This window comes from Carcharodon carcharias (assembly GCF_017639515.1).
Source record: "Carcharodon carcharias isolate sCarCar2 chromosome 37 unlocalized genomic scaffold, sCarCar2.pri SUPER_37_unloc_1, whole genome shotgun sequence".
Taxonomy (NCBI): Eukaryota; Metazoa; Chordata; class Chondrichthyes; order Lamniformes; family Lamnidae; genus Carcharodon; species Carcharodon carcharias.
In genome coordinates, this window is record NW_024470758.1 from 1,322,606 (window position 1) to 1,339,693 (window position 17,088).

A 17,088-nucleotide genomic window follows, 5' to 3' on the forward strand; every position below is an offset into this window, starting at 1 on the left:
GGCACTGTTCCTCCAGTTTGCTAGGGGAATCCTTGTTAGTTTCTTTTCCTGCACTTTGGAATATGCTTAAATTCAGCGGGTTGCCACATCTGATCTTCACTGGAACGTTCAGCTTCACTGGAACAATGCAGCAGGCCAAGAACGGACATGTGGGCATGAGAGCAGGGTGGAGTGTTGAAATGGCAAGCAACAGGGAGGTCTGGGTCATGCTTGCGGACAGGCCGAAGGTGTTCCGCAAAACGGTCACCCAGTCTGCGTTTGGTCTCTCCAATGTAGAGGAAACCGCATTGGGAACAGCGAATACAGTAGACTAAATTGAGGGAAGTGCAAGTGAAATGCTGCTTCACTTGAAAGGCGTGTTTGGGCCCTTGGACGGTGAGGAGAGGGGAAGTAAAGGGGCAGGTGTTGCACCTTCTGCGATTGCATTTAACATCAGTAGAGATAGAGTCAGTATCACAGAATGCTGGGGAGGCAGGGGACACTAAGCGATAGTGTGAGAGAGCTGGAGTAACATCAGTAGAGATACAGTCAGTAACACAAGGCGCTGGAGGAGAGGGGTTACTGAGTGACAGTGTGAGGGAACTGGATTAATATCTGTAGAGATACAGTCAGTAGCACAGGGTGCTGGGGGGGGAGGCGTCACTGAGTGACAGTGTGAGGGAGCTGGATTAACATCAGTAGAGATACAGTCAGTAACACAGGGTGCTGGGGAGGGAGGGGTCACTGAGTGACAGTGTGAGGGAACTGGATTAACATCAGTAGAGATACAGTCAGTATCACAGGGTGCTGGGGGAAGGGATGGATTATTGAGTGACAGTGTGAGGCAGCTGGATTAACATCAGTAGAGATAAAGTCAGTAACACAGGGTGCTAGGGGGAGAGGGGTTACTGAGTGACAGTGTGAGGGAGCTGGATTAACATCAATAGAGATACAGTCAGTATCACAGGATGCTGGGGGGGAGAGGGGTCACTGAGTGACAGTGTGAGGGAGCTGGATTAACATCAGTAGAGATACAGTCAGTAACACAGGGTGCTGGGGAGGGAGGGGTCACTGAGTGACAGTGTGAGGGAACTGGATTAACATCTGTAGAGATAGTCAGTATCACAGGGTGCTGGGGGGAGGGAGGGATCATTGAGTGACAGTTTGACGCAGCTGGATTAACATCAGTAGAGATACAGTCAGTAACACGGTGCTGGGGGAGAGGGGATACTGAGTGACAGTGTGAGGGAGCTTGATTAACATGAGTAGAGATACAGTCAATATGACAGGGTGCTGGGGGGAGAGGGTTTACTGTGTGATAGTGTGAGGGAGCTGGATTAACATCAGTAGAGATACAGTCAGTAACACAGGGTGCTGGTGGGGGGGTGCGGAGAATTGGGGTTACTGAGTGACAGTGTGAGGGAGCTGGATTAACATCAGTAGAGATACAGTCAGTAACACAGGGTGCTGGGGGGGAGGGTTCACTGAGTGACAGTGTGAAGGAGCTGGATTAACATCAATAGAGATACAGTCAGTATCACAGGGCGCTGGAGGGAGAGGAGTTACTGAGTGACAGTGTGAGGGAAGTGGATTAACATCAGTAGAGATATAGTCAGTAACACAGGGTGCTGGGGGGAGAGGGGTTACTGATTGACAGTGTGAGAAAGCTGGATTAACATCAGTAGAGATACAGTCAGTAACACAGAGTGCTGGGGGGAGAGGGGTTACTGAGTGACAGTGTGAGGGAAGTGGATTAACATCAGTAGAGATATAGTCAGTAACACAGGGTGCTGGGGGGAGAGGGGTTACTGAGTGACAGTGTGAGGGAGCTGGATTAACATCAGTAGAGATACAGTCAGTAACACAGGGCGCTGGGGGGAGAGGGGTTACTGAGTGACAGTGTGAGGGAGCTGGATTAACATCAGTAGAGACACAGCTGAAGCCTTCATCACGCATTTCTTACTTCCTAACAGGGCTATTCCAACACTCTCCTCTCTGTCCACACAACTGTAAACTTGAGCTCATCCAAAACTCGGCTGCTAACATCCTAACTCACAAGAAGTCCCATTCACCCATTGCCCTCTGCTCGCTGAGCTACCTACACGAGCTTCCATCCCAGTCTCCAATTTAAAATTCCCTGTTAAGATCCTGCTCCAACAGTGAATCAGCCTACTGTAAAATTCCAAAGTGGGATGGTGCGGTATCCACAGCAACAATAAAGTTGGGAGCTGCGCTATGTGCTTTGGCATACCAGGAGTGGCAGACGTTGGTGAGCGGCTGCGTTCTGGTAAAGTGGGTCCCAGAAGAACCAGCTCTGACACTATTTTACTGACTCAGGTCACAGGGGCTGAACACAGACCGCGTCTCAGCACATCACCTTCACAGGTCCTTACAGCATCTCCAATTTAACTCATGGTGTCTCGTTCCCTCTCACAACAACAACAACTTGCATTTGTGTAGCTCCTTACGGAGCATCCCAATAGGAACACAGGAACAGGAGTAGGCCCCGTCCAGCCCTTCGGGCCTGCTTGGCCAATCAGTAAGGTCATGGCTGATCTGATTGTGGCCTGAACTCCACTTCCTCGCCTGCCCCGCTTAACCCTTGACCCCCTCCTTGTCGATCAAAAATCTGTCTGGCTCAGCCTTGAACATATTCAATAGCCCAGCCTCCACTGCTCTCTGGGGAAGAGAACTCCACAGATTAACAACCGTCAGAGGAGAAAAATTCTCATCTCCGTCTTAAAACGGTAGACCTCTTATTTTTAAACGGTGTCCCCCGCTTTTAGTCTCTCCCACGAAAGGAGAGGCCCTCCCGGTGTCCACCCTGTCAAATCCCCTCAGGATCTTGTATGTTTTAATAAGATCACTGCTCGTTCTTCTGAGTTCCAATGGGTAGCAGGTCAACTTACTCAACCCCTCTTCATAAAATAGGCCCTCCATCACAGGAACGAGTCAAGTAAACATAGTGCCGGTAAAATCATTCTACTAAAATGACTGGCCCTTAGATAAAAGCACAATATTTTGGGAACAGGAAAAGCGATAGGGCCAATAAAATCAACCCTTATTGACAGAACATAACCTGCTTCCCTTCGTATTTTGATCTTTCAATTTTTAGAAATAGCCCACATGATGTAAAAAAAAAAGTCAGACACCAAATTAACCTGGATTTCAGCTCCTTTCTGTCACTACGGCTGATGGGTCGGAGGGAGCTTTTAAGATTGCAAGAAGATATGTGGCCCAATCGAGGTTTTCCAGATAACGAGAGGTTTTGATAGAATAAACAGAGGAAAGTTATTCTCTCTTGCAAGTCGGTCAGTCGCTGGAGGTCACAGATTCCAAGTCATTGGAAACCAGTGTCACACAAGCACTAACCAGGCCAAATTCAGCACATCAGGCGGGCTAAAAGCTTGGACAAGGAGGTCGGTTTTAATGAGCGTCTTAAAAGGAGGTGGGGGGGGGGGGGAAGAGAGAGAGAGAGAGAGGCGGAGAGGTTTGGGGGAGGGAATTCCAGAGCTCAGGGTGGGGGGGGGGGGGCCCAGGCAGCTGAAGGTGCGATCCTGGAGCGACAGATACGTGGGGGAAGGGGATGCGCAAGAGGCCGGAATTGGAGGAGCGCAGGGATCTCGGAGGGTTGTGGGGCTGGAGAGGGTGGTGGGGGGGGTTACAGAGATAGATCTCGGAGGGTTGTGGGGCTGGAGGGGGTGGTGGGGGGTTTTTACAGAGATAGATCTCGGAGGGTTGTGGGGCTGGACAGGGTGGGATGGTGGGGGGCGCGGTTACAGAGATAGATCTCGAAGGGTTGTGGGGCTGGAGGGGCTGGTGGGGGGGGTTACAGAGATAGATCTCGGAGGGTTGTGGGGCTGGAGAGGGTGGTGGGGGGTTTTTACAGAGATAGATCTCGGAGGGTTGTGGGGCTGGAGGGGGTGGTGGGGGGGGTTACAGAGATAGATCTCGGAGGGTTGTGGGGCTGGAGGAGGTGGTGGGGGGGGTTACAGAGATAGATCTCGGAGGGTTGTGGGGCTGGAGGGGGTGGTGGGGGGGGGTTACAGAGATAGATCTCGGAGGGTTGTGGGGCTGGAGGGGGTGGTGGGGGGGGTTACAGAGATAGATCTCGGAGGGTTGTGGGGCTGGAGGGGCTGGTGGGGGGGGGTGGTTGCAGAGACAGGGAGAATGTGCGTCATCGGAGCTCCAGACGAATCCCCAGGGTTGTTTGAGGGGAGCCCTTCCTGAGAGCGAAGGAGTCCGATTTTGCCTGCTCACAAGGCCAACTGAGTTCTGTGCTGCAGAGCTCCCAGGTTCGGACGATTGTGGGCGGGGGCAGGGGCGGGGGGGAGCTGTGAGATTTCACCGCCATTAAAAGTGGAGTTCGATGCATTTGTAGCGTGCCTCCCCACTCAAGGTGTTTCACAGCTGCCTTGCCCTAAAGCACCGATCGGCAAGTAACAATGGAGATGGGGGATAAACTTTCAGCAAAACTGCCACACACACACACAGGTTTATGAACGGTGGCCTCTGGCCTCCGGGAGGTGACGTTCACTCTAAATTGGATCACTCCCACGTCCCTGTCCCTCTCTTGCTAGCTTGCTTTGTCCAGGTGGATGAAGGTACGCGTGGCTGCCTGGAACGGGAAAGGCCACTCCACCTGCAGAGGGGACAGGATCACTGGACCACCAGTCAAACGCTCCCCCCCCCCCGCCACCCCTCCACACACACCCGACCCCCAAACCCACTACACCAGCAGAGCTGAACCCGTCATCTCACTGCCTCCGATCTGGGGCTGATCTGGTCCGGGAGGCAGGAGGGCCAGTTTCCAGTTGGGTCCTGGGCAGATGCTCGGTCTGCTACTCTTCCGAAACTCATCGCCATAGAGGCTGGAGGCTCCACTTCAGTAGAAACCGCACCCCACCCCCCTCCCGAGTGCCTGCAACTCCATTCAATCTTATTCTGCATGATTAAGGAGCTGCGAATTATAAGTTCTGGAATCGAGTAAAATTCGCCCGGTTGATTTACCGCTTGTTTCTCCGTGTGATGAACCCAACTGGTGGCTTGTGGCCCGAATCCTACGATCCAACAGAATATTCATAGTTCTGCTCCCCACCAGAGTAAGTCAATTACAGTAAAAAAAAGCCTTCTTGCAGACTGCTGTTTTAGTGCATCTTGACGGACTCGAGCCTGTTACGTAGGGACCGCAGGAGGCCACTCAGCCCCTCGAAGTTACATTCGGGCAGAAGAAATCGGAGCTGGGGTAGGCCATTCGGCCCATTCGAGCCTGCTCCACCGTTCGATAAGATCTTGGCTGATTTTCTATCTCAGTGCCACCTTCTGCCCTATCCCTTGATTCCCTTGGTGTTCAAAAACCTGTCAATCTGAGTCTTGCATATACTCAACGATGGAGCATCTGCAACCCTCTGGGGTAGAGGATTCCAAAGGTTCACAACCCTCTGAGTGAAGAAATGTCTCCTCATCTCAGTCCCAAAATGGCCGACATCTTATACTGAGACAGTGACCACTCCCGCTAGATTCTCTAACTCGCTTGGGCATTTGTGTTTTGGTGGGGGGGGGGGGGGGGGGGGGAGAGAAACAGTCTTACAGCAGTTACCATGTCGAATCCTCTAAAGAATTTTATACTTCAAGGAGATCACCCCTCATCCTACTAAAATCCAGGGGGTATAGGCCCATTCCACTAAATTTCCCCTCTCAGGACAACCCACTCATCCCAGGAATCAATTTAGCAAACCTTTATTGCACTCCGAGGGAGGTGCGGTCTCAACAAAGCCTGGTACAATTGCCACAAGACCTTCCTCCTCCTGTACACCAATCTACTTGGCTTCAATCCCATTTGCCATTTCAATTGCTTTCTGTACCTACGTGTTAACTTTCATTGATTTGTGTACAGAGACACCCAAATCCCTCTGAATCTCAGAATTTGCTGGTCTCCCAGTTACATAGGAAAGGGAGGAACCATTTCAGCCCCTCCAGCTTGTTACACAGGTACAGGGGGAGACCATTCAGCCCCTCGAGCCTGTTTAAACAGGAACAGGAGGCCATTCAGCCCCTCAAGCCTGCTACACTGGAGCATGAGACCATTCAGCCCCTTAAGCCTGTTACACTGGAGCAGGAGACCATTCAGCCCCTTAAGCCTGTTACACTGGAGCAGGAGGCCATTCAGCCCCTTAAGCCTGTTACACTGGAGCAGGAGGCCATTCAGTCCCTCAAACCTGTTACACTGGAGCAGGAGGAGGCCATTCAGCCCCTTAAGCCTGTTACACTGGAGCAGGAGGCCATTCAGCCCCTTAAGCCTGTTACACTGGAGCAGGAGGCCATTCAGCCCCTCAAGCCTGTTACACTGAAGCAGGAGGCCATTCAGCCCCTTGAGCTTGTTACACAGGAACAGGTGGAGGCCATTCAGCCCCTTCAGCCTGTTTCACAGGAACAGGGGGAGGCCATTTGGCCCCTTATGCCTATTACACAGAAACAGGGGGCCAGTCAGCCTTTCGAGCCTGTGCAAAGAAATGGGAGTAGGCCACTTGGCCCCTTAAGCCTGCTCCCCATTCAATCAGATCACGATTGATACGTGTACCGCAACTCCATTTACCAGCCTAAGATCTATGCCTTGATCCAATAAAAACCTTTCAATCATGTCCTAAAAAGCTCCAACTGACCCCCAGCGCCATTACACTTTGTGTGAAGGATTGCCGACATCGCTCCTGAACAACCGGGGTCTAATTTTAAGATAGGCTCCCCTTGTTTGTTCTGGACTCCCTTTGACATGTTAAAGTCCATGATTAGACTGCCTCTTGATCTTCCAAAGTCAAGAGAATGCAAGCCATTTTTACACAGCCTGGCCACTCCCGCCCCCACCCCCCAACCCCCCCTCCCAACCCTAATTTAACCCTTTAGAGCCTGATTTAAGAGGCAGTAGGGCTGTGGAATTTCCAATAAGGTTGAGTTAACCAGGCTTTGAGGAGCGCTGGCAGAAATGAGAACTAGAGGGACACCATTTAAAAATAAAGGGGTCTCCCTTTTAAGATGGAGATGAGCAGCTGCTTTTATTTCTCTGAGAGGGTCGTTGAGGATGTGGAATTCACTTCCCCAGAGAGCAGGGGAGGCTGTAGATACTCGAGGCTGAGTTAGACAGATTTTTGATCGACAAGGGGTCAAGGGTTATGTGGGGGGGGGGGAGAGACGGGAAAGTGGAGTCGAGACCCCACCCAGATCAGCCATGATCTTATTGAATGGCGGAGCAGGCTCGAAGGGCCGAATGGCCTACTCCTGCTCCTAGGTCCCTATGAACTGTCTGGGTTCACCCCTTATCGGGGCCATAGTCAGGTATGGAAATATTTTACGAAATCTAGTTGCCCACCCCCCCCCCAACCACTTCCTCACCACCCCCAACATAAAAGGTGGGCTTAACGATTACGGAATAATGAGGTAATGGTACAAGCCGGGGTGGGTTTGGGTGGAGAGAGTGCACGCTCTCTTCCGGGCACACTGGGGCCCACAGGGGGAGTGTGCCACGGGAAAACATCACGGAGGGATCCACCAGGCGTGGGAATATAATGCAGGGGCCCGACCGGGAGTCCACGACAATAATTGGACCTCGGATATCCAGTCTCTGCAGTCGCCTGCACTCGCTTATTGCAAGGGCACCCCAATCTCTTATTGTTCAATATCGGAATCGTACAATTAAAACTCCCACTGCGCTCTCTCTCTGTTATGTAAAGAGTATTAAGTGTCACACACCTCCCTGGTGTGAAACAGATTAAATACAGCCCTTGTATTTTCCGTATTCAGTTCTCACATTACTGCACTTCTGAAACTGTATATCCCTTCATCTATTTTTTTAATTGGTCAGTCTCCATTGTGCAGGTTAGTGCAAAACTCTATGGTAATTAATCATGACTCAGTCATGTATCTATCTATCTATCGCTCTCTCTCTCACTTCTGAAGCCCCACATCTGACACTTGATACCATAATTCAAGCTGAAGCTCCCAATGCAGTGCTGGGGGAAGTGGCACACTGCCAGAGGCACTGTCTTTCAGATGAGACATTGAATCGAGGATGTTAAACACACAGCCTGTCTGCCCTTTTGGAAGGGCATGTAAGATCCCAAAGCCACGCTTGGGGGAAGAGCAGGGAGTGGGGGTTGGCAGGGGGGCACGCTGAGTTCTCCCCGGTGTCCTGAGGCCAATATTCATCCCTCAAGTCAACATCACTAAAAGACAGGAGAGCTGGTCATTATCGCATTGCTGTTGGTGGGAGCTTGCTGTGTGCAAATTGACTGCCGACATTACAAAAATAAAAAGTGCTTAACTGGCTGTAAAGTGCAGTGCGTGTCCCTGGGATGCAAAAGGCATCAGAAAAATGCAAATGTGTTCTTCTGTTTTTGAAAACGTCACCGGCTTATTTCCAAAGCGGGAGAGACCGAGTTCGATCTCCCCTTCCTCCGGGGAACCGTTATCACGTCACACAGGTTTTGCCACGCCTTGAGGGGAAAAGCTTGCAGGGCCGTGAGGAAAGAGCAGGGACGGGCGGGGGGAGAGAGTGGCACCGCCGTTTCAAAGAGCCAGCACAAGCACGGTGGACCGAATGGCCTGCTCCTGCACTGTAGGTTCTAGGAAATAACTGGGAGATGACAAGATGATCAGCACTGCCAGCAAAAGCAAGAAAACGTACCAGCGAGTCGAACACCGTGACACATCTTTTTTTAAATAATTGCACTTAAACATCTTTTATTATTACATAAGTTGTGGGGTTTTTTTATACATTTTGTTTTGCACAAGTGTATGAGCACAGATTAACACTCATGTTACACAGGTGGATTTGGGGGTGGGGGGCAGTCAGCAGAGACACACACACACACACACAAACACACACACACGTTTACACACGCAGTCTGTCAATGGTGTGCAAGGGAACAGCAGACACAGCTCGCACGCTCACACCAGCATCAACCGTACAGCCAGGCCCAATACCTTCCTCGGAAGAACCTTTGATATTCCCACTTCAGCCCACCCACACACTTACTGGGCTATGGGTTCCACATGCCCTCTGGCACCTCGCCCAGGTGCCCTTTATTTTAAAGCCGCGCCAGCCCCAGAGGATGAGTGGCAGCGGGATTATGGGCTGCAGTTGGCATCACACTCACGCCAACGCCAGGTGCCTCGCATACACCCTCTCTCTAAGAGTGATCAGGAGCCGATTCCCCTCCCTCCTGCCAAACAGAAAGTCAGCAGGGGTGATTCCAGCTCCCGCGCGCTGCCCTTGGTTAAGACCGGCTTGGTACAGCTCGAGGCTAGGGTCTTGCTGCTCTGAGTCAAGCGTGTGGAGATCGGGGAGTGGCGGGGGCGAGTTTCTGGTGCGCCTTTGCCGCAACCACTCCCAGTTATTATTAATGGCTCCGGTGAAGAGTTGAGGTGCTGAACGCTCGACGTTAGGCAGTCCCATTTGGGAGCCAACTAAATTCAGCAAGCAGGCCGTTCGGGAGCAGCCACTTCATCAGAGATGCGCGCACACACACAGGCTGCAGATTTCATCTGAGCGCGTCAGGGTAAGTGAAACTGGAAACGCGCCGAACAGAACGGATTTCACCGCGCTTAGTGTGCGGAGGTCGTCCTGGGGCCTGGTGTCTTTGTGTAAGCAAAGCTGACATGAACTGATTAAGCATATTTTGTTTGAGCGCCACCTTAAGAATCAAGGGCGCAGCAGCGTGGTGCCGGTCCTACTTGCTCTGCAACATAGCTCGGCCTCCTGTACACAGGGGTGCAACCGGGACTGTTCAGACCCGCCCCCCCCCCCCCCCACCCCAGGCTGTTCCAAGCGCTGGCCCCCCCCAGCTCTGCCCCCAAAACCCCGTTGCTGCGTCCAACTCTCGCTGGAGTGAACGGTTGAAAGATCCACGCCATAGATCCTCCTTCCAAGCGGAGATATTTTGCAACATTTTCCTCCCGTTAGAAAATATGTACTTGTTACATAAACTGCGGTCAAATATCACCCCACGCCATCCTCCCACCACACCCCCAACTTTTCTACTTCTTTCCTCATAGGGACTAGTTGGGATATGACAACTGCAGCGCCACCTCTGTGCAGGGGGATGCAATTACACTGTGACATGTTTACATAGGAAATTTGCACTTTTTAAGTGTAGGGAAGGAATTGATAACAGGCAAAAGTGCACACTGGAGCTCGATATTTAATATAAGTAAGATCACTCGACCCTCAACCATTCTGAATCGTCAGGCCCGATGATAAGGTGTGGAGTTCATTAAGCGGTAGGTATCGTCAAGTTTATAAACCTTAAAAATTCTCTCATATATATCTCTATATATATATTTCTTTTCAATTAAAAATCTCAAAACACACATGCATTATAAATGAACTCACCAAGCAAACTGGGACTAGTAGGTCTAACTCATTCTGCCTTTCCCATCCGCGAAATATTGTTCCGTCGAGTTAATGTAGAAATTAATAAAAACGAACCAAATTATGGGATGCTAATTTACAGGACATTCAAAAATATATCATTTTGTTAACATTGTATAGCATGCCACTCAGTTTTTGATCCTAATCCCTTCCCCAGCTACTGCCACCCACCCCCCTAGCCCCAACTCCTATCATTTTAGTTCGAAATTGTCCTGAATGTCTGAGATTTGGATAGTCTCCACACCACCACCACCAACTTCAACTTGCATTTATATAGCGCCTTTAATGTCGTGAAACGTGCCAAAGCATCTCACAGAGAGACTGTAGGATGGAATTTGACCCTGAGCCACACAAGGAGGCATTAGGTCAGGTGACCAAAAGCTTGGTCAAAGAGGTTGATTTTAAGGAGCGTCTCGAGGAGGGGAGAGGGAGAGAGAGGGAGGGAGGGAGGGAGCGAGAGAGAGTGGGTGGGGGGGTGGGGTGAAGAGCTTTAGGGAGGGAATTCCAGAGGGTAGGGCCCCAGGCAACTGAAGGCAGGGCCGCCAACGGTGGAGCGATCAAAATCAGTGGGGGAGAGATGCATTTGGGCCCAGAATTGGAGGAGTGCAATTCTCACCCACGGAGGGATTTGGAAGCAAGGGCGAGCATTGCAAAATGGCGGCGTTGCCAGGTCAGGGGCCAGTGTAGGTCACTGGGCACAGAGTGAAAAGTGAACAGGACTCAGTGCCAGTTAGGACAGGAGTTAGGAGACAGGTACACAGCCCACTCTACACGCATGCCATGCTTGTGACAACGCCTCAAGTAAAAAATCCACTTCATCCTTTTGCTTCCCCGGCAAGCAGTGCCTCCGCTAACTTGTCTCGAGTGCCCGTCCTCCACACGCAGATTACGGGAGGAGGGGGCTAAGTGATGGACGGCTGTTGGAGAACAGAGGGCAGACGAGCCCTCATTCGGTGCCCGAGTGTGAGGGAGTTGGGGGTAGCTCAGCTGACTCGCACAGCCTGAGCCTGAGAGTGCGTCCCCCTAACCCCCCACACTCGGCTTCCTGAATTCCCCAATCGTTCCCACCCTCCCAGTCGCTCCTGCTCTACAATATAAATCAGCACTCCTTCCACCCACCAACCCCGCAGCCCAGCCCCCCCACAAAACCACCCACCACACCCCCCCCCAACCCCCCAGGCTTTTTTAAAATCGAACGTCATGCTACCTACCCGTGAAAGCACAAGTTATCTACTGCTGGGGCGATGAGCCGGGGACAGGGCTCCATTCCCGCAGAGCTCCTCCGATCAGCAAGAGCGTCCCGACCTCCGCTGCGAAACTGAGTCCGACATGCCCGCTGTAAGTCACGTCTCCGGCAGTGCCATCCGGTTTCCTTCCAGTCGCTGGTTCAGAGTGGGCTGTGCCCGCTGGGGGGGGAGGGAGGCAGGGAGGGGGCAGTTTCCCCCACTGTGCAATTTCTCTCCATTTATCTACCCCCCCCCCCTTGCTTTACGCAGCTCTGAGCCCCAAGCTGGAAAGCCGACAGATAAGATAGTTCCTCTCTCAGAGGCGACCATGCCCCCTTCTCCCCCACCAACAACCGCACCTTGCTCCACTCTTAACACGGTCCCTCCTAGAACGGCAGGGACTATGGGGGGGGGGGAGTAACAGCATCTGCAGCTCCATGCCTCGGGGAGTCAGGAGTGCCAGTCAGCGAGGAAAGGCTGGCAACGCCTGGCGCGAGTCCTGGGCCTGCCAGCCAGGCACCCAGGCATTAACGAGGGTCCCGTTCAGCTGGGTGGGGGCAGCGACACCGAAGCTGTCTGCCTTTCCCCCAGAGCCACTGAAGGGATTGCCCCTTGACGTGGGTCCGTAAACCCTCTCCCAGCACAGTTCAGCTCACCCCCCCTGCAACCCCCGGCCACCAGGTTTCCCCCTCTTTTCTAGAAGCCTGTGATTTTAATGGGGACGGTGGCAGTCACACACACACGCACAGCCCTCACCGGAAGGGGGCCGTCCTTTAGGTGCGAGCTGAAGCGGTGATCGCCGATGGGCTATTCGACTGCACGGGGCGTCGCGCTCGTCCCTAATCTCGATGTGGGGCACTGCCGAGGTATCCGGAGCGGGAAGGCTGCAGGTCATTATCGACAGACTGGATTCCCCCCCCCACCGCAACGATTTCAAGGCTGGGCTGCAGTCACAGTCTCACCGGCACTCAAGAGCCGTCATCAAGGAGGCCCCCCCCCGCCCCGGGCAGGCGGGCAGCAAGCGCAACTCACCTCTCCTCTGGCGGTACGAGCCTCCGCAGCCTGCTAGGGAGCGCCGTCTCCCCGCCGTCAGCCTCGACCCCCCCTCCCCACCACAGCCCCCCCTCCGCGCCTGCCCTTGCAGCCGGTCCGTTCAGTGCCAACAAGGGGGGCCGTGGGTAGCTATTTGCCCATAGGGGCGGGGGAGGGGGGAGGGGTTGGTGCTCACGGCCGGCACAGAGATAGAGGGAGGCTTTCGCATCCCTCGCCGTCTGTGGGGAGGTGTGGGGTGGGGGGGGGAATAACCCTCTGCGCGTAACCCTGAAGGCTCCAGGCGAGGCCACCCAACTAGTGCAATCAACGGTGCCTGAAAAAATTCAGAAATTAGAATTAGCTTTTATTAATTAAATGTTTTGAAACCCCCGGGGGAGGGGGTTTCTTTTTTTTTTGCTTGTGTAGTGGGGGTGGGGGAGAAGGGGGGTGGGGAGCGAGTTGGGGAGAGACTTCCTAAGCGTAGCCAATGTTTTTCTCCCCCTCCCACTGCTTCCTGACACATTCGTACACACAGGCACACACACGCATGCACACACATACGTACACGCACGCGCCGCCCCCAGATAGACAAGAGTCTGTGCAGTTCAGAGGTCACACGCCCCCATGACAAGGAGGAGCGCCCGGGTGTTGCTCCCCAGGCCACTCTCTGCGTCCATTCCTCTGGCCAGTCGCTCTCCACGGAGAGATCCCATCGTTCTTTTCTCCCCGCTGCTAATCTTAAATGCAGTTCGCTTGAAGCCCGGCCGAAGCAGATGGCACTTTCCTTAATTATTATTATTTTTTTTTTAAAGTTTGTTTGTGTTTTTTTTTAAGAAACGACGGGCGAATTCCAAATGGACGAAGGGGGCCGGCCGTCTACTCCTGGCCTTCGTCCGTCCGCCACTTCAGGCTGTCTTCTTTGTGGGCGTCCGGCTTGATCTGGTTGCGCATGCCCCCGAGCAGGTTGGAGGTGGCCTCCGTGGCCACGATGAGGGGCTTGACCACGGTGGGCGGGATTTGCCTCAGGACGCCGCCCACTGCCCCGGTGATGCCCTTCTGCTCGTGCCCCCTCGCAGCCACATCGCAGATGGTCTGGGCTGTGTCGATGACGCCCTGGAACAGGTCGGGGAAAGCGACAACAACAAAAAAACGCAGAGGTTAGCAAATCAGCTCGGCCGTGGTACGGTGGTGGGGGGGGGGGGGGGGGGGGGGGGGCAGCCATTCTGCCCCTCCAGCCTGTTCCGCCACGCCGTTCGATATCGCGCCTGATCTGAATTCCAGCTCCACCCGCCCCATCCTTTGCTCCGCACCCTTTGGTATCCTCTGGCCAGCAAACCTCTGAGGGTCTCAGGTTCGCGATAATTAACTGAGCGAGCTGCTTTTCCTGGGAGAGAGAGAGTTCCTCTCTTCTCCCAGCCCGTGTGCGAAGAAATGTCTCCCAGCTTCTCGGGTTTCCATATCCCTCAACACCCCTGCCCGAGAAAAGAGGGTCAAAGACGCAGAGACGCGGTTAAGATACAGGTCAGCCATGATCGAAGGGATGGGCAGAACAGGTTCGAGGGGCTGAATGGCCTCTCTCCTGTTCCTGTATGAGAATATTACAGGACAACAGTTACAGATGCTCAACTCTTGAGTATATGGGAAAGGACCACTGACCAGCACATCCATACATATACGTATAAAACCCGGGGAGGATGTTTCCCCTTGTGGGAGAGGCTAGAACTAGGGGGCACAGTTTAAAAATAAGGGGGTCTCCCATTTAACATGGAGATGAGGAGAATATTTGTCTCTGAGGGTCTTGAGTCAATGGGCTTCCTTTCCCCATAGAGTGTAGAGGCAGAGTCCCTCAAGTATAGAAGATTAAGGGGTGAACTATTTCCTCTATCAGGTCACTCCTCAGCCTACTCTTTTCTAGAGAAATGAGCCCCAGTCTGGTCAATCTTTCCTGACAGTTATAGCCTCTCTGGTGTCAACCTTGTATGAGCTGCGAACACACGGCTGTAAATCTGACCCCCTGCAGTAGAGAGACACGGACGTGCACACGCACACGAACACAAACACACCCCCCCCCCCCCACTGCACGTTACCTCTCTAACAGTGTCATAAGCTTTGGCAACTCCCTCGCGTAAGTCCGCTGGCTGCTGCACCCTCTTGTATTTCTTCAGGTACCGCTTGTCCACAACCGCCTTGGTCACCGGCGGAGTCGGGGACAGGATGTCGTAAACAGTCTCCGCAGTGGCCTGTTGACAGAAAGCCGTGTTTAGGAGCCGGTGGAAGAGGGCACAGGACCCAGATCGCCTGCGTCATCCAGAACCGGAGCGAGCCTAATTGTTGCTTTTCCAGTCACACAACATGCGCTCGACGGGCAGGCATGGGCTAGAATTAACCAAGTTATGTTAAAGAATTGTAGCACAGGAGGCCATTTGGCCCATCGTCATTCTGCCCTCTGTCGGAAAAAGCACTCCCTATAGTTTCAACCTCTTGTCCCATACACTTTAAATTGTATGTGTTTTAGATATTATCATGTTATATTCCTCTTCCACCACTGTTTCTGGTTGGGCAATCTCTGCTTTGACAACCATCTGCATAAATAATTTCTCCCAATTCCCCCTTACCCCTAAATTCCCTATAGTTAACCAGAGACCAACCGGTACAAACAGTCCTTCCCAACGCGCCTCTCAAAAACCACTCCCAAATTTCAATGCTTCCATTAGACCACCACTTAACTTTCTCCAAGGATCTGGGTGTCTTTGTACACGAATCACAAAAAGTTAGCATGTTGGCCTTTATAGCATGGGGGGTAGCCGGGTTTGGGAGAGGGGAGGTGGGGGGGGGGGGGTGCGCTCAAATATAAAATTGGGAAGGCTTGCTACAACTGCACAGGGCATTGATGAGCCTGGAGTACTGCGTACAGTTTAGTCACCATACTTAGCGAGGGGTATACTTGCGTTGGAAGCAGTTCAGAGAAGGTTCACTTGGCTGATTCCCGGGATGAAGGGGTTTGTCTTAGGAATGGTTGAGCAGTCTGGGCCTATACTTGTTGGAGTTCAGAAGAATGAGAGGTGATCTTACTGAAACATAGAAGACTCTGAGGGGTCTTGACAGAGTGGATGCTGAGAGGATGTTTCCCCCCTCATGGGGGAATCTAGAACTAGGGGGCACAATTTCAAAATAAGAGGTCTCCCCTTTAAGAAGGGGATGAGGAGGAATTTCCTCTCTCAGAGGGTGGTTAGTCTGTGGAATTCTCTTTCCCGGAGAGCTGTGGAGGCTAGGTCACTGAATATATTCAAGGCTGAGGTAGACGGGTTTTTGACTGACAAGACAGTGCAGGATTATGGGGGATGCAGGCAGGAAAGTGGAGTTAAGGCCACAATCAGATCAGCCATGATCTTACTGAATGACGGAGCAGCTCAGAGGGATTAATGGTCCTCTCCTGCTGCTATTTCTGATGTTTTTAAGAAAGCAGCCCCAGTTTCTAAAGTCGCACCTCCGAACGGAGGTTTCTGATCATGAACAGGTTCCACAATTCCGTACTCTCTACGTTGTGTCTCTCTCTCTCATCGCCGAGTCAGAAGGTTCAAGCCCCACTCCAGAGGAAAAATTGCCCTTAATCAAGGCCAGTGTTCCCAAGGTCAGTGCTGAGGGAGCACTACACTGTCAGAGTTGCCACCTTCCAGACAAGATGCTAAACCGTCTGCTCTCTCCAAAGATCCCACAGCCACTACTGGAGGGAGAGCGGATGAGGACTCTCCGGTGCCCTGCAGCCAATGTTTATCCCTCAACCAACATCATAGAAACACATTATCTCGTCAAGTCACGCATCAATCCTGGCTTGGAACTTTTACCACTGTCGCTGGGTCAAAATCCTGGAACTCCCTCCCTAACAGCACTGTGGGTGTACCTATATCACAGGGACTGCAGCGGCTCAAGGCGGCCGCTCACCCACCACCTTCTCAAGGGGGCAATGAGGGATGGGCAATAAATGCTGGGCCCAGCCAGCGCCGCCCACCTCCCACGAGCGAATCGGGAAAAAAAAACGATCAGATCGTTACGTCCACTTGTTGTGTGCAAACGGTCTGCCCCTGTTAACTAACTTTGTGGAATGCTTGTGAATTAGATCGAATTGCGTCTGGACATGGGTGGATTAAAGGGTTGCAGCGCAGGGCCCGATTTTCAGCTCCCTCTGCTGAAGGCACGGACTCTTCCTGTGCAACAGGTCTCACGTGTGCTCGCATCCTCGTTGCCCAGGTGACATATGCTGCACATGTGAATCGACAGCGTGACTATGCTGAAATATTTGACTATCTTCCCCCTAACCAGCTAAATCTATGTATGCGCCTTATGGGGATCACTGGGCGCTGATCAGGAACAGCGCTCCTGGGTCCTCTGGCCCTTCCCAACACTGGGGTATTAAAGAGACCAGGAGGC

At 52.7% G+C, this 17,088-nt stretch overlaps 1 protein-coding gene across 1 annotated transcript in view; it reads right to left on the reverse strand.

The window, feature by feature from the left end:
• Positions 1–13,420: 13,420 nt before the first annotated feature.
• Positions 13,421–17,088, reverse strand: part of atg2a (autophagy related 2A) — a 174,866-nt gene continuing 171,198 nt past the window's right edge. Inside the window, exons 41-42 of the mRNA XM_041181922.1 lie at positions 14,748–14,900; positions 13,421–13,773 (exon numbers count right to left, since the gene is read on the reverse strand). Coding sequence (XP_041037856.1) covers positions 13,537–13,773; positions 14,748–14,900 — 390 coding nt within the window. The 3' untranslated portion in view covers positions 13,421–13,536. The remainder of the gene's footprint in view (positions 13,774–14,747; positions 14,901–17,088) is intronic.